General features: G+C 49.7%; 10 protein-coding genes across 10 annotated transcripts; 5 read left to right on the plus strand and 5 right to left on the minus strand.

Annotated features, from left to right (window-relative positions):
* Nucleotides 1-96: 96 nt before the first annotated feature.
* N7487_007734 (uncharacterized protein) lies at nucleotides 97-1,727 on the minus strand (the record flags this gene model as incomplete). Its single annotated transcript, XM_056875464.1, has 3 exons — nucleotides 97-1,139; nucleotides 1,194-1,559; nucleotides 1,619-1,727. The coding sequence occupies 3 exons, from the start codon at nucleotides 1,725-1,727 to the stop codon at nucleotides 97-99; spliced, it is 1,518 nt and encodes a 505-aa protein (XP_056727652.1).
* A 515-nt stretch (nucleotides 1,728-2,242) lies between these two features.
* N7487_007735 (putative cell cycle control protein (Cwf23)) lies at nucleotides 2,243-3,547 on the plus strand (the record flags this gene model as incomplete). Its single annotated transcript, XM_056875465.1, has 1 exon — nucleotides 2,243-3,547. One exon carries the CDS (start codon nucleotides 2,243-2,245, stop codon nucleotides 3,545-3,547), a length of 1,305 nt encoding a protein of 434 aa, XP_056727653.1.
* A 211-nt stretch (nucleotides 3,548-3,758) lies between these two features.
* On the minus strand, nucleotides 3,759-5,084 carry N7487_007736 (YgfZ/GcvT domain-containing protein; the record flags this gene model as incomplete). The annotated part of the gene is made up of 1 exon (XM_056875466.1): nucleotides 3,759-5,084. The coding sequence occupies one exon, from the start codon at nucleotides 5,082-5,084 to the stop codon at nucleotides 3,759-3,761; it is 1,326 nt and encodes a 441-aa protein (XP_056727654.1).
* Nucleotides 5,085-5,386: 302 nt separating this feature from the next.
* N7487_007737 (decapping enzyme complex catalytic subunit DCP2) lies at nucleotides 5,387-8,003 on the minus strand (the record flags this gene model as incomplete). Its single annotated transcript, XM_056875467.1, has 2 exons — nucleotides 5,387-7,899; nucleotides 7,973-8,003. The coding sequence occupies 2 exons, from the start codon at nucleotides 8,001-8,003 to the stop codon at nucleotides 5,387-5,389; spliced, it is 2,544 nt and encodes an 847-aa protein (XP_056727655.1).
* Nucleotides 8,004-8,739: 736 nt separating this feature from the next.
* N7487_007738 (DUF4112 domain-containing protein) lies at nucleotides 8,740-9,678 on the plus strand (the record flags this gene model as incomplete). The annotated part of the gene is made up of 3 exons (XM_056875468.1): nucleotides 8,740-8,818; nucleotides 8,899-9,113; nucleotides 9,180-9,678. Exons 1-3 carry the CDS (start codon nucleotides 8,744-8,746, stop codon nucleotides 9,676-9,678), a joined length of 789 nt encoding a protein of 262 aa, XP_056727656.1. The 5' UTR covers nucleotides 8,740-8,743.
* A 127-nt stretch (nucleotides 9,679-9,805) lies between these two features.
* N7487_007739 (uncharacterized protein) lies at nucleotides 9,806-10,984 on the minus strand (the record flags this gene model as incomplete). Its single annotated transcript, XM_056875469.1, has 2 exons — nucleotides 9,806-10,829; nucleotides 10,899-10,984. 2 exons carry the CDS (start codon nucleotides 10,982-10,984, stop codon nucleotides 9,806-9,808), a joined length of 1,110 nt encoding a protein of 369 aa, XP_056727657.1.
* A 312-nt stretch (nucleotides 10,985-11,296) lies between these two features.
* On the plus strand, nucleotides 11,297-13,247 carry N7487_007740 (uncharacterized protein; the record flags this gene model as incomplete). Its single annotated transcript, XM_056875470.1, has 7 exons — nucleotides 11,297-11,371; nucleotides 11,436-11,624; nucleotides 11,678-12,003; nucleotides 12,069-12,109; nucleotides 12,163-12,237; nucleotides 12,287-12,897; nucleotides 12,957-13,247. 7 exons carry the CDS (start codon nucleotides 11,297-11,299, stop codon nucleotides 13,245-13,247), a joined length of 1,608 nt encoding a protein of 535 aa, XP_056727658.1.
* Nucleotides 13,248-14,748: 1,501 nt separating this feature from the next.
* On the plus strand, nucleotides 14,749-16,464 carry N7487_007741 (uncharacterized protein; the record flags this gene model as incomplete). The annotated part of the gene is made up of 1 exon (XM_056875471.1): nucleotides 14,749-16,464. One exon carries the CDS (start codon nucleotides 14,749-14,751, stop codon nucleotides 16,462-16,464), a length of 1,716 nt encoding a protein of 571 aa, XP_056727659.1.
* Nucleotides 16,465-16,650: 186 nt separating this feature from the next.
* Nucleotides 16,651-17,869, minus strand: N7487_007742 (WD-repeat containing protein SWD2; the record flags this gene model as incomplete). Its single annotated transcript, XM_056875472.1, has 3 exons — nucleotides 16,651-17,429; nucleotides 17,480-17,705; nucleotides 17,762-17,869. 3 exons carry the CDS (start codon nucleotides 17,867-17,869, stop codon nucleotides 16,651-16,653), a joined length of 1,113 nt encoding a protein of 370 aa, XP_056727660.1.
* Nucleotides 17,870-18,260: 391 nt separating this feature from the next.
* Nucleotides 18,261-19,625, plus strand: N7487_007743 (putative mitochondrial oxaloacetate transporter (Oac); the record flags this gene model as incomplete). The annotated part of the gene is made up of 6 exons (XM_056875473.1): nucleotides 18,261-18,424; nucleotides 18,489-18,563; nucleotides 18,616-18,745; nucleotides 18,809-19,280; nucleotides 19,331-19,476; nucleotides 19,533-19,625. Exons 1-6 carry the CDS (start codon nucleotides 18,408-18,410, stop codon nucleotides 19,623-19,625), a joined length of 933 nt encoding a protein of 310 aa, XP_056727661.1. The 5' UTR covers nucleotides 18,261-18,407.
* Between the last annotated feature and the right edge of the window lie 517 nt (nucleotides 19,626-20,142).

Here is a 20,142-nt window from a genome sequence, read left to right on the forward strand (position 1 = left end):
ATAATTCACATCAATAACAACTGGGGTATAGGTAGTAAAGGGGAACAGATATAAAATAATATAGTACCATAAGCACAAATTCCATGATTCGGGGCGTTAGGTTGGAGCAAGCACAGTTCTCAACACATCCCAACCGACAAGCCTCCACAGCTCCTGTGTAAGCCAATCCGAAAACTTCTGCTGATCCACCTGTTGACTATCAAGTACCTGAAAAGGCGGAGTATGCGGACGCTGCAGACCCTCCCGAAATAAACGATCATCAGGTCCAAATACAGCCCGGAGGAGAGTCTTTTGCAGACGGTCTTTTGCATTTGCGACGAACTGACGAGGAGTCGATACCTCGAGAGATGATTGAAAGGATTCAGCATTAAGCATTCTATCCAGCAGCCAAACGAGATACCTGGCTTCCAGTTGTGCCTCCTTTGGCATAATACCTTCGTCGGTCATCGCTTCCAATCCATCTGGGAATGTCATCCCGGGACAGATGCCCATTGGCAGTCGCAGGTCATGGAAAACGTGGAGAGCTAGCATTTTTCCCATACGATCGACGACAAGGAAGAGAAATCCTTCCATTACTTCTTGGTCTTCAGGACGAGTTAGATTGAGGGAGAGTGCCATCGTGCAGAGCAGATCTGCGAGGTGAGAGGCTATCTCATTCTTGGCAGGTGAGCTCTTCCCTTTCGTAAGTTTGTTTTGTTCATCAGTCCCGGTAATTGGCTTCGAGTGCCTGCTCGATTTGGTTTTGATAGCTGGGTTTTGCTTGGATATTGCAGTACAATATAGAGTGAGTGCTGTCGTGGTTGATTCAAACAGACCTACTAGGTAGTAGATGACCTGACCTTGGTGCTGCATGCCATTCTCCGCTCCGGCTATTTTGTGCAATGCTTTGTGCGTGAGATGGAAAGCAACTGTCGCGCCGTTCATAACAGCATCTGTATCCGGCATATTGGCCTGCTCGGTTCGGGAAGGTTTCTGCTCCGTCATACTGATCTCGTTCTGGATGGTTTGGATTAGTCTCTGCTCTGCAGATTTGCAGAGGATAACTGCATCCATGGCCAGGGAATTAGTCTCAAAGCTGTTGTTTGCCCTTCTTTGGAGGGCTTGCTGGACGGTATACAGCTGTCTGTTGAGACATAAGACTGTAATAGCATTAGTTACCATGATGACTGGCTTGTGAAACGGGAACTAATTACCATCTTCTTCTCCTGAATCATTATCATCCATCAATAGGATGCTTTTCTGCATGTTTTTCGGTAGTTTTGTGCGTTTCCTAGCCATATTCGAACCATTCGCATTCTTAGCAACCGCAGGTGCCTTTCGTTTGTTCGCCGGCACTATCTCATTTTCATTTCCAATAACTTTGGCATGCAGTTTGGCAAGAAGGCCCTCAATACGCTGGTTAAGCTCATGGACTTGATCTTGTAGCTTGCTCTGCCCTGCCTCGCACCGTTCATACGCTTGTTGCCAGAAGGAGACGCTGTCGAAGAACTTGTCCGTTGTAACACCTTGGTCTAAATCTTTGGTTTTTTTGATAAACCTTCGAATCTGCAAAATGTATTCTAGAATATATAGTCAATAATAAAATGGTCTGACTGTAGAAACTGCATGTTCGCCTGACCTTTCACACTTTGGCCTGGAGGTTTTCCCTTGACAACAGCCAATGCTAGGGCTAATTGAGGCTTGGTTGGAGGTTTGAGGCCAGATTGAGACAGCGAAGTAGTTTTCATATTGTCAATGGACTCGAATGGGTCATGGCTTGAGATAAAAAGGTTGCCATCTATTGATAGACAGCAGAAACTCTAGGATGTACACGTGCCCAGGTTATATATATCTCCCTCGATCCCTCAATCCTACCACAATAATCAAAAGATTTTTGTTCAAAAAAACGGTGAGACGAAAGCCAGATAAAGCTACGTACAAAATGGTTTATTTCGTCAATTTATTATAGTAAATGCTAGCTTTCCTTATGATTTTGTAATTGCGATCCTATAGTATACCAGTTGGCGGCCTGAGGCGAAACAGACCCACCGCCCAAGCTCCGAACTTGAACATACAAATTTCAATCTCAACAACCTCACTTTCAAGAGCTCGAACTTAGGGTTATTTCCCCCTCGGGACCATCACTGTGCTCTGTATTACCCTACACAGTCATCCAACAACCACAGAGTTGAAAACCGCAACATCAAACCTCCACTTTATCTCCGCAAACCTCAGGCGACATCCAGTCGCATAAACCACAAAGATGCCAAACGACGATCTCAAGGCGCATGCCGCCTCAAACCAAGATTTCTACGCTTTGCTAGACATCCAACCAGCAGCCACCGAAACCGAAATCCGCCGCGCATACCGACGCACCGCACTAAAGTATCACCCAGACAAGATCAAAAACCCCACCGCAGCAGACATCGACAAATTCCATTTCCTCCAGATTGCCTACGATGTACTTTCCGACACATCAGTGCGACAGCTGTACGACAATGCGCGGGAAGCGCGACAGCGCAAACAGCGCGAGCGGGACATGATGGGAGCGGCGAAACGAAAGATGCGCGAAGACCTAGAAGCGCGGGAGAGGGCAGGTGCGGCCGAAATGGGTGGCGCCGGTGCTAAACAGGGTGTCAAGAGATCGTGGGCGGCAGACGGAGACGAGGATGCGGAAGAGAAGCTGCAGCGGGAGATTGACAGGATTGCGGAGGATGGACGGCGGAGACGACGCGAGGCCGAGGATAAGGTCAAAAAGGAGCTTGAGGAGGAAAACAAGAAGATTCAGCAGCAGGAAGAGGAGGCTCGAATGGCGGCAGACCGGAGTAGCCAGCGCGTGGACCGCTCGAAGGAGGGTGGAGGCGCGCAGGTCCCTGAGCTCGAGCGTGCGGTGAAAGTACGCTGGGTTCGGGAGGGCCGGGGGCTGGAACTTGATATTGAGCAGCTCGCGGTGCTGTTCAAGCCTTTCGGGAAGATTGAGAATACATTTGCGCTCAAGGATAAACGTCAACGGATCGGGGAGAAGAAGGAGAAGAAGACTGTTGCCACGGGTGTGGTGGTTTTCACGTCTATTGTGAGCGCTCACACTGCCGTTCTCGATAGCGAGAAGAAACTTCGTCAACATGCTGGTCAAGATGGCGAATGGGGCCTCATCGAGTCTGTCTTTTGGGCCTCCGGCAGCCAACCTGACCTAGGCCCTGATACATCATCCAAGCCTGTTCAGGCTGAGCCCGCACCTGCACCACCGGCGCCCTCTACCGACACTTCCAGCAAGCCTCCTAAACCATCATTCAACTTCCAGAGCTTGAAAACAGCACCCCCATCCGACAAAGCGCCCTCGTTTGGTTCATTCGCTTCTGCATCTGCCGCGGCAGCTGCCCCGAGTGCAACGTCATTCAATACATCCAATAAGGCTCCAGCCGCGCCTAGTCTACAGGAAGTAATGATGATGCGGTTGAAGAACGCGCAGCGTGAGAAGGAGCGCAAAGCCCTCGAAGAACAACTGACACGAGAAGACGAGGCCGCAGACGCAGCAGAAGCAGCGGCAGCGGCAGCGAAAGGCACTTAATTCTCGCGCTTCAAGGAAGCTAGCTTCATTTCTGCATTTTCGAAAAGGTCCAGCCAAATTTTGCCACTGTATTTAGAATTTAAGAGATACCCTAGAACACGTTGTATTTGCAATGTTGAGTTGAATAGAGATACATGAGCTATTTACATCATATCATTTTGTGTTGTGTTATATTATACAGGAGTAGTGATTAGATTAGACACTTCGACGTCTAGTCTCGGCGTGCTTCCGCTTCCTCTTCCTCTTCCTCTAATTGCTCCAGAAACTCCCGTGCCCGTTCACCCTCTGCTTCAGGATTACGGGAAGCGGGTTTCTCCTCTTTGTCGCCGGAGATGAAATCTCTAAGCCAAGGCGGAACAAAAGCACGTACTCCAACCTCATTAGGCTGTTCGACTTCCGGGGCCCAGGATAGCTTGAAGTGGTGTTCATGAGGACGAGCAGGAGCCTCACCCATGAGCGCAACATCGGTCATAACTTCAAGACGACACAGCGCAAGTCCAATATTGCCAATGCCATGGAGGAACGTCCCCGCACTGCGGTTTCGGCGGGTAGTGACTCCGGCCTTAACAATATCCGCTTCACCAGAGGGTACACTCAGTTGGAAAGACGGATCATATGTGAGGGTATCAGGAGCACTTTGTCCATCCTGACCCAAATCATAAAGCTGAACGGGCAAAAGACGCTTTCGCGTAACTCCACGGTGATGGGTACGAATCGTCAATTCCTGGCCGACATAACAGCCCTTGCGGAAATCGATACCACGAGCCATATCCATATTACACTGCAAAGGCAAGGCCGATCCACTAATAACCTCCGCTTGGCCCTCTGCAACACCGTGCAGAAAGCGACGGACGGTATACGAATCCAGCTGGACCTCGGGCCCAGCGACCTGCGCCTCATCCGGGAAGTAAGTGCGGAGACCGTCCGCGCCGGGAGTGATAATGCGGGATCCGAAGCCCGGAGCACGCGTATCAATGCACCCGGCAATTTCAGAGGTAGGTGAGAAGGGCGAAGGCGATTCCGACTCTAGACTGTATGCAGCCCACCGTTGCGGCTCTGCGTGGTTCTTCCAGGAGGACCAGATTGTGCGCTCGCCTTCTTCTAGGGCCCGGAGCTTGAGCTTCGCACGCAGCTTGTGTTTCTTGAGATGTTTCAGTAGAACCGGGACCTGGTCCTTGTCTACCTCCACTAGCCAGCCTGAGTCGACACCCTGGGCCTCTGCGCCGGGGAGCGGGTAGATGAAGGCATCGTTCAGGACTCGGCCTTGCGAATTGAGGAATGCCGTATATGCGCCTGTGCGTCGAATGCTTCGGTTCGGGTCGTTGGCCACTAGCATGTTCTGGGTCATTAGGCCCTGGAGAAAGGTTGTGCTGTCGATACCGGTGATGGAGATTAGTCCGCGGTTCGTGAGTCGGCTGTACCCTGCGGTCGGCGGGAATGGAGCATTTTGGCTCTGTTCGGTACGCTGTATTGTGGTAGAGAATAGCCTGCGGCGGACCAGGCAGCGGCTACAGACCGAGGGGGTCGGGCGCATCATGGCTGAGTTGGTGTAGCGGAGCCAATGTGAGTTAATCTATTTCTTTACAAAGCGTCCGATGACGTTGGGCGGTGAAACGTGGCAGAAACAAAGATTAGTTATCATAGACTCAGGAACCATGTGCGACCTACTATTGCAATTCCAGATGCCACTTTGTAACTATCTATTATACGAGTACAATCCACTTGAAACATAAGAATAATTGGTTCCAATATTACACTATTGCTATGTATCGCACGACCGCCTGGTCAGGCGCCACTAAAAAGCCATCTTCGCAACCTCGTAATCAGCCGATCACGGGCCTACTTATTGCCCTTGGCCACTCCCTCCAAGAACCCAAGCAAGAACGCCTTGTTGCTCGGTGAGGAGACCTGCTGACCGCTGGCGTGTGCACCACCATCAGAGGGCGTGCCGTGACGAGAGATAGAATCCCCGCTGCTCGGACGATTGCGGGACGACATCGGGCTGACAAAGCCTGAGTATGCTGCCGGCTGCTGGTTGACAGCTCGGGGGTCGAAGGGGCTCGCAGAAACGGGCGATGGAGAGACAGGTGTCTTACTAAAGAGAGACAAAAGCGAGGCTTTCTGTTCAGCAGTTTGACTCGGTCGACGGTCGAAGTTGCCCTGTGGGGCCAGGCCCTGGGCATCAACTCCAGGCAAACTCAATTTGCGTTCAATAGCTTCTGCCTGAGGCGCTGTCGCCATCAATGCTTCATATCCGGGTTTTTCGGATCGACGTAGAATCTGCGGTTGGAAGTTCTTGATGGGCTCAGGCGCTTCGGGCATCTTCGCAGGCAGAACCTGGGTTGCTCGTGCAACTGGTCTCGACGAGGATACTTCCCGTTTGGCAGAATGAGGTCGCGATAGAATGGTAATGGGCGAAGATAGCTGCTGCGGCTGGGGGTGCTCTCGCCTGTTCGCATGGTTCTTTCGGTAAGCTGCAGTGTTTGACTTGTGCGGTTTGGCAAATTTATCAAATTGTGGCGTATTCAACGGTCCAGACACGGTAGCTGATGCTTGACCAGCACCAGCCTGGTGTGGGGGCTGGTTGTGGTGATCGCGAGGACGCTGAAGAATCTGCTTCTCTGAAGGCGTCGCAGAGGGTACAACAGGATTGCCCAACAATTCTGCTGGTTCGGAAACACGGGCAGTTTGGGGACCTTTTAGCAAACCCAAAAGACTATCCTGATGCTGAGACGTCTTACGGACGTGGGGAGAACCCTGGATGGGAGCCGCCAACATCGCTGGACCCGGACCCTTGGGGGTCTTGACCTTGAAGGCTTCTAAGAGTGCCAGGGAATGGCTTGTGAGCTTCGGGGGAGGCAATTTGCTCGCAGGCGGGACAACTGGGCCCCGAGTCTGAGATAACTGAGCGGATTCAGAGAACTCAGGGTCTCCTGTTCGTTGAAACGGCGCAGGCATATTGCTTGGGTTCAGAACATCAGGGGCCATAGGAGGCTGATTATGGTGCTGATATTGAGACATGGTGGTTTGAGGGAATTGCGGTATCGCGTGGGGTTTTGGATACCAATTATGCGCAGGAGTCGGGAATGCATTGCCAGAAAGAACCTGTGGGCCATTCTGGGAGTGCTGGATATGGGGTTGGGATGGAATAGTGTGGAATGGTGTCGAGTTCTGCCGCATGAAAGGAGATGGACCCATATTCTGTTGCTGCTGAGGAAAGCCAGGGAAGAAATTCGGGCCCAAATGAGGTCGCTGTTCTTCAGATTGGACGTTGGACTGAGATGTATTAAGTGACGCCATTGGATTACTGTGAGAGTCCTGAGTGAATGCCTCTTGACGTCCACGCTGCAACAAGGCAAGGAGATCATTCGCCTTAGACGGATCAATGGCAGAACCTCGAACTGACTCCGGGCCTGGTGTATGACCTTGCACTGGTGCGGCGCCGATCTTCAAAAGGCGCTTGAGGTGATCTGAAGCATCTTGCGCTGAGGTCACCTCAGGCAGATCACTTGGAATAGCCATTTTCGCGAGGGACATGCCTGGCGTACCATTGGTAAGGCCATTTTCATCCATAGAAGCATATCCCTCGGCCTGTGAGATCTGATTTGTACCAGGCTGGGCTCTCGCATCAAGCTTCTTCTGCTGCGCTATCCACTTCTTGAGTGGGCTGAGAAACGGGGCAACCATGTAGAACTTATTCGCATTCGCGACTGCGAGTCCTTCATCATGCTGTTTATTCTTCTTCAACGTTGGCAGCTCTGAAAGCTTGTACCACTCAATCTTGCTGATTTCCTTTCGAGTGCGCGGCTCAAAATAAGTATCGCGGAGCACACCTCGAAAGACGTAGAGTCGCATGTGCTGCTCTCTCATCGTAATCTCAATGTATTTGACATCGTCGTCGTTTTTAACCAAGTTGGCGGCCCGAACATCGAACCCAGTCTCTTCGTAGACTTCACGAATAGCACAATCAAGATCCTTTTCCCCCTTGTTGATTTTACCACGAGGAAAACTCCAGTTGGCACCTTTCTTCCAACCTTTAACCAGAACCACTTCATCCATATCTTGATTCAACATGATCGCACCGCGGACCGGAACGCGTGTCTTGTAATCAAGGAATTCTTGGAAGGCAGCCACATGATGGTAATGAGACCACGACGACATAAGTGGGCAATGTTGGAAAATGCGCATAGCAAATGTCTTCAGGTTCATTGACGGTAGCGCAGGGTCAAGCGGACGAATGAAGTCTTCGTAGAACCATTGTGCTTCTTCGACTTGGAAGCATATCCGTTCAACCGACTCAAGCTCCTCGCGCGGAAGGTTGATAATGAAACGGACACAAAGATCATCCAGCCCTGTTAGCAACGGCCCACCAGCCTCGGTCAGCAGCCTGTCGTCATTCCGATCCATCAGCAACCAGGCACTCACAATCTTCTAACCGCATATTTGTTTCGGTCATATCGGTCGGTAGGCTCTGGCATTTCAAAACCTTGGTGGCTGAGAAATAACGGCTCACTCAATCCGACAGCGCAAACGGTCGAAATAAGCAAGCGAGACAGTGGAGGGAGCAGCGTCCAGGGAAGGTAGACCAACCCAGGGCTGTGTGGATACGGTGAATAGAATGGGGCAGAGACTAATCTCGGCAGGATGTGCAGTATGCGAAGGTAGTCAAGGTTCCAATCAAGTCAGAGAAAAGAGTTGAATGAAGGCGTTGGGGAACAGAGCAATGATCGGAGCTGCCCAAGGTGGTGATCGGGTGACTAAGGTAATATGTGGCGGTGTCGATCTAAATCCAAAATAATGCGCCACATGTGAATGTGGCTGTGCTACGGGTTCCAAGATTCTCGGGATTATGACGTCTTGTCGCGCGAAAGCATTGATCTTCCTGGATCCCTTAAATTCTTTGGAATGCTAGATCAATCCGCCTGGTTTTGAAAATCAGGCAAAAACCAAGCACCTTCTTCAACCACCTTTACGCGCCCTTTGTCCTCGCCAAAAATAAGTGAAACGAGCGCCTACCGAAACCGCTGTCTATCCAACCAGGAAGGGTCTAGGGCCTAAAAGGATCAAAGGCTATACATAGTCTATTTTAGTTGCCCTTGCTCGAAATTCGTCTATTTCTTCAGCACTTCTCCGGGGAAGATTTCAATTTCCATAACTACTTTTACCTCCAGTGCAGTACTGTGATCTAAAACAAAGATGTCGAAGGTCCTGGTGTCTCTGATAAGCAAAAAGGTGCTCGGTGAAACCGCCAAAAATCATTTTGGTACTGAGGTGAGTTTACTTGAACGACCAACATACATTTGATTTTGTGAAGAGAAATCAGGCTGACCCAATCTTTCCTATCTACCTAGGACCCCTACTTCGAAGAAGTTCCTGCTTCACGCCTCGGTCGTGCCTTTGGAAAAAAGACCCAAAAGCGTCGCAAAGCGATCCCGCCAGGCCTCTCTGAGCATGATGCCAAGGTCCTAACCAAGGTCAAACGCAGAGCATACCAGCTAGACTATGCTCTTTTCAGCTTGTGCGGGATCCGCTTTGGCTGGGGAAGTGTGATTGGACTAATTCCATTGTGAGTTTCACCGGGATCTATTGCACCGGCACCTGGAGGAGACCAATGCTAACAAATGAACTGCAGCATCGGCGATGCTGGCGATGCTGCGCTCGCAATGATGGTAGTGAGATCCTGCGAAGGGATTGAAGGTGGACTTCCTCCTGCTTTACGCATGAAGATGTTGATTAATGTGATACTCGACTTCATTGTTGGCCTCGTCCCTTTCATTGGTGATCTTGCCGATGCAGTATACAAAGCGAATACCCGAAATGCCGTCATTCTCGAAACTCATCTGCGCCAAAAGGGAGCCAAGGCGGCCTCCCAGCAGAGCAGAAGAACGCAGGAGCCGATAGTCGAAGTCGACCACAGTCTTCCCGATGCATTTGACAGACAAGAGAATGGAGTTGTGGGCGACCGCCCACCGGCATATGACGACACGCGACCGTCAGGCCATGGAGGAAGGAACGGCACTGCTACCCAAGGCCCAACCAGGCCACAGCCGGCCAAACAGTCCCGGATGAACAGATGGTTTGGTGGAGCAGGTCATCCAGAAGACGATTTGGAGCGAGGTGGTGCGAGGTAGCGCGTGGCGCATGAAGATATTGAGACCGTAATTTCAGATACCCCATGATTATATGTCGATAATTTCAGGTAATGTGGGATGGGCCGTTAGTTCATATAATTTTATCATGAATCAAGAATGTTTTTCTTCAGCAAAGCTCCTCAGGTCGAGACCGCATACATCCATAGCAGAATTGAGAGCTGTGATTATCCTCTGCCTGGTTCGCAACAGTAACACCGGAATTACCCTTCACATTTCCCACTAGACCAGCACAAAGTGCACACGTTGGTGCATTATCAGAAGTGGAGGGGTTGAGCTTGTTTGCAGTTCTGGCAACATTCGCCATAACACCTGGGTATTTTGCGCCTTGGTTCTGAACATATCGAAGCATCAACTCGTCAATGGAAAGGTTCTTGGTAAGAACATTGTCAGAGGGCGGCTGATCGGGTATGACGATATCAGAGAGCTCGGCACAGACGCTCTCGTATTGAAGCAACTCAGCCTTATACAGGTCACGGAGCGGATACTCGAACCTCACGCCCCAGGGAGACATGCCGTCAGATACCTGCCAGGTGAGGGAAGCCCCACGTCCCTTGGCGACACCCGCAAGCGCTTTCGCAGCGAGACGGCTATCCGAGTCACCCCAAATCACAGACTCACATCCAGACTTCTTTGCAAATTCAACGATCAGTCTGGTCAGCAATACCGTGTCGACGTCCGTCCTGGAAGTGGGGGTGGAAATGGATGCACGGAAGGCAGCTAGGCGCTCTTCATTCGACCGAGTGCTGTCGTCTATGAATTTTGAGCCTGCATATTCCCGCATGATCTCTTCCATCTCCGGGACATGGTCGAAGATACTATGAAAGGGTATCCGGCTAATAGTGTGCATCGGGAAATTCTTTTCCAGAGCTTCGTAGTTTTGATCGAAGGGAATACCTGTAGCCGCAATTGTTGAAGGTTCGACAACCAAGATCTTAAAGTCATACCCCAGAGGACGTCCATTGCTCAGGCGATGTTGCCGATCGGTGTTCAATATGTGCAACAAGACCGAGGAGGAAACACCGAAAGACACAGGGAGAAGCAACTGGGTTTTGGGGCCATCTAGACCAAAAGCTCTGTAGACACTCAAGCGCGAGTGAACCTTATGTGCTATAAAGCGCTTAAAGCATAAGCTATAAAAGAAAAGAAAAGGTCAGAAACTATGAGCTGGAGGGGTTGTAGATTGTCGACTTGTCGCATACCTGCAAAGCTGCCTCTTGCGGACAGTGAGCTCAAATTCTGCATCCTTGCATTCCATGCATGGCTTGTTCAGTTCCTTTGCTGGCATAATGACTGCTGTAAAGTATTGACGATTAAACCTGGGCTCTTGACTGGATATCGAAAAAAAAAGCCGACCAAAGTTGGAAACTAAAAAATAGTGGCGGTGTCCGCTTAGATAATGGCCACGCGCGGCTTCCCCGGTTTGGGGCCATCGGATAACAAGAACACCTTAGCCTTACACTTTTCTTAACGGAACAACAAACAACAGCCATATCCGGCCCTCTATCTTCTTGCTCATATCATTCCTTTGATGCTGTGTGGTCTTAAAGACCTCATCTCGAATCCCGGAGCATAGTCTCGCTTCAACTCTACGGTCGCCATGAAGGGCTGGCTTCAGACCTTGGGCTTGACAGCCCTATTAGCAAGTCATGCGCTTGCTAATGATGCTGAACTGGTATGTCCCCACACTTCAATTAATCGTTAAATGTCGGGGGCTAACGTTGTTCTGCAGAAATCAGACGATGCGCACCGACAACGGTGCTCAGGGGATGTACAGTCGCAAAGCTTGGGGAGGAGATGTTGACCCCTTCATTTTGGTTAAATTTACCAAGTCTGAAGCTCAGGAAAGTGATCCTTTGGCTAGTTTGGTGATTTTTGAATGGGCAGATGAGGGATTGATTGGCCAGTACCGGTCCGACGATGCTGAGGTATGTCTGTCAACTCCGTCGGAACAACCGACACGGCTAATTATTGGGTTTAGGTCAAGGAAACAATTTGCGATGCCTCCAATGTCGAAGCAAAAATCTGCACTCAAGAACAGCTCGGCTCCTTTGTTCTCACCAGCAATGCCACCGACGTCTCCAAAAGCCCTCTCATCTCGAAAGCAATCCACCTAAACAACCCCGACGCCGTGAAGTACCCCGTCAGGAAGACCGGATTTTACTGTGTGAGCACGTATGCGTACTCCGGGCAGGACTACAAGGCAGTGGTTACCTTCCGAAACTCATACGGCGAGCTTCCCGCTGCACAAATCGCAAAGCTTCCATTTTATGGGGCCTTGACCATCGTGTACGCTGTTATTGGAGCGTATGTGACTTGCAGAATCCATGGACTCGATAATTTTTCGAGTAGATGCTTACGCATAATTTTAGATTCTGGGCCTTCCTTTATGTGCAGAACCGTTATGACATCTGTATGTTGTGTTCAATTCCCTGTGGCTATTTGAGCTATGCTAACCCTGGATAGTGCCCGTTCAAAACTATATCACTGCCATTGTGGTATTCTTGATCGTCGAACAGCTTATGACGTGGGGATTCTATGGTAAGAGACATCGATCGATCCCTTGCGTGACTCCATCTGATCTTTCTAGAATACCAAAACCGCCATGGCCTAAATGGCGGCGCAAAGGCGCTCATGGTCATTGTAGCAGTGCTTAACGCGGGCAGAAATGCTTTCTCTTTCTTCCTCCTCCTTATTGTCTGCATGGGATACGGCGTGGTCAAGCATTCATTAGGCCGAACCATGATCTATGTTCGCATCCTGGCCATTGGTCACTTCGTGTTCGCGGTCGTCTACTCGGTTGCCAGTCTTTCGATCACCCCTGATAGCGCCGGTCCTCTGGTGCTTCTGATCGTCCTACCCCTTGCTGGAACCTTGACGGCCTTCTACGTGTGGACCTTGAATTCCCTGAACGCAACGATGAAGGATCTTATCGACAGAAAGCAAAAGACCAAGGCGATGATGTACAAGAAACTGTGGTGGTGTATCCTCGGCAGCATCATTGTGATCTTCGGTTTCTTCTTTATCAACTCGTTCGCTTTCGCTGGAACCAGTGACGCCAGTTTTGTGCCCGAGCACTGGAAGGCGAGATGGTTCGTTCTTGATGGGTGGCTCAACCTGGTTTACTTGTTCGATATCGCATTTGTGGCTTATCTGTGGCGACCAACTGTCAACAACCGCCGCTTCGCCATGAGTGATGAGGTATGGAGCTCTCTCCTGAATAGCCAAAGGCAAAATCAGCGTACTAACATATCTTATAGCTTGCTCAAGACGACGATGGATTTGAGATCCGATCATTCGGCAGTGGTTTGGATGAAGAAGATGCTTATGATGCTCCCCCGGATTATCCTGGCAGCTCAGCCGCCGCGGGCCGTGATCTCTCCCCAGTTCCTCCCAAGCCCTTCTCCTCAGCACCCCGTCATCGTGAGTCACTCGACGAAGAGACAATATTCGCAGTCGGTGAAGAGGATGCTGAGAGGTGGTCCGATGATGAAGAGTCGCCTCGTAATTCAAGCGAGAGACAGAGACTCACCGGCAAAGACAAGGATTAGATTGAAGATTGACTCATCTTTTTTTTATTCCAGTTGTTAGTCCTGGTTGGTGTAAGGTCTAATCAGGACCAGACATCTGCTAAATGGATGGGGTTGTCATTTCACTCAATGTACAACCTGTCTTTAGGACAAGGGTGCAAGCATGTCATGGCGTTGGTCTTTCCTTCACACTTATGTCAAATACTTAGTTCTCCCTAACTAGCTCGCTTTTTAGTTATATAATTGGCTTATATGTGTTTCCTGATTACAACTATTCCTAAATACATATATCCCCAGGCCAACAAGATTGGAAAAGTTCGACTACACCTGCATGGAATATTCAACCCAAGCACCTCTTGAAGCTCGGTATCTTACATAGGAGATTATACATATTTGGCGTAATTGCACTATTACGTATATATAGGATTTCAGGAGATTACCAACAATTGTCTTTCTTTTCCTATCTCACCATCCCGCTACGTGTTTTGTACAGTGCACAGCTTGATTCTTCGTAGCCACATGTGATTTGTGGCCGATACAGTATGGATTTATCCGAGCCCCCTTCATCCTCATAGGTACACCTGGCTAACACCATTCTCTGACTATCACCGCCTGATACAACTCTTGTTTCTCTTGAAACCACGACAGGTCGGATAACCATGGATTTTGATCATCTTGCTGAAAAGAAACACGAACAGAAGGTCACTGCTTGGTTGGACCTTTGGTTAACCCGAAGTCCAGAAATTCTGTCTATGCAGCTTGCTAAGAAGCATCGACGTAGTGAAACTGTATCTGCATGTCTATAGAAAAGTGGCGCTTTCAATATATGCTATCGAGTCAGATATGACGATGGACCAGATGTTATTGTTCGTTTCGCTGCCCTTCGAAGGGCTATTCTGCACAGAGAGAAAGTCCAAAATGAAGTTGCAACAATGAAATATACGCAAGACGACTTCGATACCTGTTCCTGAAGTGTTCGACTCTTATCTCATAACAGTAGAATCTTTAAAGTAACAACCGTAGCAGCAGGTCAGATAAAGATTTCCCAATAACCTGATAGATTTGGCCTGGATGAAATCCAAGACGTTATATTGAGAACCTTTTGGGTGTTGTTTTTTTTTTGTATGTCTTTTTAGGTGTCTTTCTCCCCCAGCGTTAGAGATAGAAGGAGATGGAATCAAGAGGTTCCAATCCCTGACGATTTTTGAGTCATCCAGAGCCTCATGTGGATCCCTGGTCTCTCTTTTATCCTTGCAACTGTTGTACAAGATATAAATTGATTCATTCCAAGGTTGCAAAATTAATATTTGTTGAAGAGGACCTTTAAATGTTTTGATTCTATACTTCTACCAACCGATAAGAGAAATATTATCGCTCCTGCCCCACAAACCCGCCAAACAATAGCTTCAACTGTCAAAACACAAACAACCAACAACCCTAGCAAACATCTCACCTACATATGCGAGACAGTATCACAATCTCCAAACATCGCATGCACGCAACCGATGTCTAGATATCCACAATGACACCAGATACACATTCCCACATCCCCGCACCTCCCTCCTCCACTTCCAACAAAGAAAGCGACAATGACAACACAAGCACAGCCACCGCGAAACCAGAACCCCAATCAGCAGAATCTAGTTCCAGGACTAGCACCGCCCTCTCGGCCCAGCTAAACCAAGAATGTAACGACCTACTCTCCCAGATTGACAGCTACCAATCCCTCCTCGTGTCCACGCTCCGGAACCCACAGCTCGTCGAGGTGCGCCAATTCCGCTCCAATGTGGTCTCCGAGCTGAGAATGCTGGAGAAGCTAGGAAAGCAGATTGAGGAGGCGATTGGAGAGACAAGTGCAGGACCAGAAACAAGTCAAACGGAAGATGGGATGGCGATACAGCCACTTCCAAAAGAGTCGCGTGACCCTGATCTAGAAATGCGATTGGTGCATGCGCTTCGCTCGTCCAATTTGCCGTTCTACCAGGCTGTCTGGAGAGTCGCGAGTGGGTCTTGTTCTGGGTTGGTTGCGCTAGGGAAGAGGTTTTACTGGGGTGGAGAGACGAAGGCGACGGAGAGAGGAGTGCAAGGGAAAGGGAAAGCTGGGGGTGCGGAGAAGCAGCCCAACAAAGATAAGCGCAAGAGTGTGTTTGTGGATATTGTGGCTGATGATGGGGAGGAGTGGGTGAAGGTGTCGACTATGTCGGAAAGCCGTCTTTTGTTCGAGATGGCGAAGAAGGGCTGGGAAGGTGATAGTGATGAGGATGAATGGTCTGATGGGGGTAAAGGGCGGACTATTTTGCAGAACTTTGACGAAGATGATGATGGGGACGACGATGATGAGCTGGAGCTCATTAAGTTGGCCCGGGATCTAAGGAAGGCGTCTGATGCTACGCGCGTTAGATATAGACATCCTCGGCTACGGGTTGTTATACCTAAGATTGAAGAGGGAAGTGTTCCTGAAATTGACGTTGTCTTAAACGAGATGCGGAGCTATGGTATTCAGGTTGACTGTCAGGGGAGTCTACTAGCAGAGACTCGCACCGGGCTAGCCCATCTCCTGCCTCAACCGTTCAAAAACTTCACTTCGACTCTGAATGTCGACTGCACTTTACTCCTTGCCTTGGTGTCTGACTTGTCTCACGTCAAGGATATCCCGCTATCACCCCATTTCCATAGAGCCATCGTTCGACAAATCGAAGTTGAGCGGGAAAAACCACTGCTCGCTTCCGAGCTCTGGCCGGCGATGGATGGTCGTGAGCTCCTATCCACCACAGAGGCTGCAGTGCGCTTCCGGGAAATTGTCGAGACCATTGGGACAGAGACAGAGAAGAGCCGGACTCGCATGTTGCTGGGAGATCCACCATACGAACAACTCGATTGTGAGGCTCTTCTCCAGAAGTTTCAAGAATTGTCTGATTACCAGGTGCCTGCACGTTGGAAACTCCCCATTAAAGTGGTTGAATCCCAGCAAACGATTGATGCGGCCAAGACACAGGGTAACCTTCATCCAGTGGTATATGAAGTTGGGAAAGACCTATCGGATATAAACCATAGCGTGTTTTTGTACGGCTGGGTCACCGGTTTGACGACCATTTCCAGCAATCGCACAATCGACAAGCAAATCGAGGCCACCGTTGAGGACAACCGGAAAGGTGATGATGGCCTAGAAGGCCCTGACGTTTGGATCTGTGACACGGCAAGGAGTTTGGTGGGCAAAGACAAAGATCGGAAAGCGTAAGCATAGAGGTTCATCTGCTAGACCGGTGGGAATAGAAAGCGCGTTTTATGACCTTAATACTTTCTGACACGGTGCCACTATTCCACGGGACATCCAGTCATCCAATGTGTTTAGAGAGGGTGGTTTGCTGAGAGTTTGAGAGAAAATCGGAGACCTGGTCCTTTCCATCGCGCCATCACATTTGATTTACTTCTCAGAAGATTTGCCGTGGTCGTCGGGGACATAGAAGATAATTTCCTTGTCAGCACTGGCGATCATGTTGTAACGCGGGTTGTATTCCACCATAGCCGCACAGCTTGGACCAGGCAACCTAGCCGAGGGCTGCAGTGTGATGTCTCCGCCGCCGATCTGTCCCAAGTCCCACACGAGCATACCATGTTGATCACCATTTCCTCCAATAACGTATCGACCGTCGGGACTAAAACAAGCGTCGCCTTGTCCAAGAGGCTTTCCAGTCGTGGACACTGGTGCAGCACGACCAGACACTCCACTCTTACCAGCCAAGAAGGCCTTGAGTGTACCATCAAAGGCATCTAAAATAAAGTGACCATGGTAGTCTGTTCCAAGCATCAAATATTTCCCGTCGTTGGAGAATTCCAATCGAGTCCATGCGCGTCCCCGTGTTGACGGTGTAAATCTCTCCTCGTATGGCGCAAGGTCGAAGGTGGAGAAGGGCGACTTGTCAAAGTTGCGGAAATCGTAAAGAAGCACCGTAGCTGTGGATTGAGAGGCGATTGCGATAACTGAACCGGAAGGATCAAAGGCAGCAAGGTATGGTGTTGCAAGGTTGAGCTTTCCCTGGGCATTCCTCGAATTCAGGTCCCACAATGTCACGGTATCATCCTTGGAGCAGGACATGAAGGCGTCGCTGGCGGGGGACTGAGCTAGACAAGTTACTTGGTCATTATTGCCGGTGAAATATCGTATGTATCCCTCGTTATGCAGGTCAAGTAACCGCAAATTATCTGTAAATGATGAGCTAGGTAGCCAAAAGCAAGACCATTTAGTGACATACTATCAATCTTAGTACTCGCGTGGAGAACCTGGCGAGAGTGATGCGTGAATCTCGCAAGATGAACACCGTATTTCTTGCTAGCAACGGATTTGTTGAATTTGCCCTCTTTCACATCATAAACATGCATACTGTCATCGTTACCGGCGCCGATCAGGACGTCACCCTGGTCGTCAAAGTCCAAAGAAGTCACGTATTTAGATGGATCTTTTTTACAAGGATGGAACCCCTATCAAACACGCGCATCAGAATAGCACCATAGCTTCAATCTTAGCTTGAACCTACCTTGGATGGGCGGAAAGTGTCAATAATATCCGTGACTTTCTGCGGTTTGAGGGGAGCTTGGGCTGGGGCGGGCGGACCCTGCTGCGGCGTTGATTGGCCCTCTGTCATGGCGGTGTGGGTAAACGATGAAGCGAAAGATTACTGAGAATATATTGAAAGAGCAGGGATTGCAACTTGCAAACAATAAAGTGAAGAGAATGTGTGAAAGAGGAAAGAGCTACACACATAGAAATCACAAGCTCCGAGACGAAGCTCCGCGACTGGGCTTTTTTGCGCGCCTCACCGCCTCGGCTGACATAAAAACTCCGGGGTCCGACGCCGGAGGGCCCTGGGGCAATTGACCAATGAGCGTTTAACCGAGTTCCATTCGCCGCATGTAAGCTTTTATGTCCACGGTTATCTCAGGGCGCGTATTGACTCAACTTTGTTCAAATCTGACCCTGAGTGAAATTATTGTGCACTCTGTCATATTTCTCCCTTACACTTCAAATTTCGACTTGGCTATACCGCCTCGATAACTTGCACATATCCCGCGAAATTCCCGCTACTGGCCGCATTCATTTCATCCTGCGGGTCCGATCTTCCTCCGCTAACCGACAAACCTGACTACATCATCACACGGTCAAAGGATCACATATAAGGCGCTATGTCTACTACTGGAGGGTATGTTATGTCTATGCGCGGGAGATGTACAAAGCGTGCGCTAACAGCAGTCGTGGGGGAATAGTGCGTTCATTGCAGGTGGCATTGCAGCATGCGGTGCAGTCACTGTCACCCATAGTTTCGAGACGGTGAAGATCCGGTTGGTTCCCTAATACTCATAATATGCTGCCATGATACTGACTGGTTACAAGGCTTCAACTGCAGGGTGAATTGCAGTCCAAAAATCAGGCAGTGAAGATGTACAAGGGCCCGTTGCACGGCATCAAGGTCATTTTGCAGAATGAAGGACCTCGGGGTCTGTTCCGGGGTATTGGATCTGCCGTATGTGATATCCTCTTGCAATTACATATAAAGGCGCACCAAGCTAACATCCAGGTCATATAGTATATCTACCAGGTCTTGCTTAACGGCTGCCGTCTTGGCTTCTACGAACCTATCCGCTCGAACCTCACAACTGCTATATACAGTGACCCCAAGGTCCAATCCCTTGCTGCCAATGTCGTTGCTGGAGCTGCTTCAGGCGTCATTGGTGCCGCAGCCGGATCGCCTTTCTTCCTTGTCAAGACCCGTCTTCAGTCCTACTCGCCATTCCTCCCTGTCGGCACCCAGCACAACTATAAGAACTCTTTCGATGGCCTTAGCAAAATCTACAAGGGCGAGGGTATCAAGGGTATCTACCGTGGTGTTGGCGCTGCTATGATCCGCACTAGTTTCGGCAGTGCCGTGCAGCTCCCCACATACTTCTTTGCCAAGCGCCGTCTGACCCGCCACCTGGGTATGGAGGAGGGTCCTGCTTTGCATCTGGCCAGTAGCGCAGCTTCTGGCTTCGTTGTGTGCTGCTTCATGCACCCCCCTGGTATGTCATCTCAAATGTGGGGTATAGGTTCTTCGCTGACTTTCTTCTAGACACGATCATGGCTCGTATGTACAACCAGACAGGTAACCTGTACGGTGGTGTATTTGATTGCTTGCTCAAGACTATCCGCACCGAGGGTCCCCTTGCCATTTACAAGGGCTTCTTCGCCCATCTTGCCCGCATCCTTCCCCACACTGTAAGTGACAAGAGTTGAGCCTTGCTTTGTCATTCATAAACTAACCCCGCCTCTAGATCTTGACTCTGAGTCTGGCCGAGCAGACTAACAAGCTGATGCGCCGTGTCGAGGACCGGATTCTGCCCGACTCCTTCCGTGAGGGAATCTAAGCAACCTATGGGATAGATTTTGATTACCAGTATCTGCATTGCCTGGCTGGGGTTTCTTTTCGAATGTTCTGTGCCGCACAATTGCTTCTGACTGGGCATATATATGGCGTTTGGTAGAGTAACCTTTTGAGTCTGTACATATTGTTATTCACATATAAGCCTTGGGAAATATTTTGGATATGTGCTTTGGCATTATTTGATTCCCCTGACAGTTGGTTTCCCTGGCATAAATCACGAAACGCGAGAACGCACTAGCACGTGGTGATGCAAGGCACTCCCCTGCTACTCCCACTAGTCTACTAGACTAAAAGTATGTGGGGGTGGTGCACCAAGAGCTCAAACCTGGTAGGTGGAGATATTTTGATGGGCACTTGCAAGGGATTACTCGCCACATTGCATTCAAACCCTTGGGATAGTGTCAATATACCGTACAGTAGGGAAGACCTGGGTCCTTGTACTCTGTGTTCCATAGATATATCCCAATACGACTTGAATACATGAATAATGGTCGAACAAA

The sequence above is a fragment of the Penicillium crustosum genome, assembly GCF_028827405.1.
Source record: "Penicillium crustosum strain IBT 35664 chromosome Unknown utg000003l_segment0_segment0, whole genome shotgun sequence".
NCBI classification, from domain to species: Eukaryota; Fungi; Ascomycota; class Eurotiomycetes; order Eurotiales; family Aspergillaceae; genus Penicillium; species Penicillium crustosum.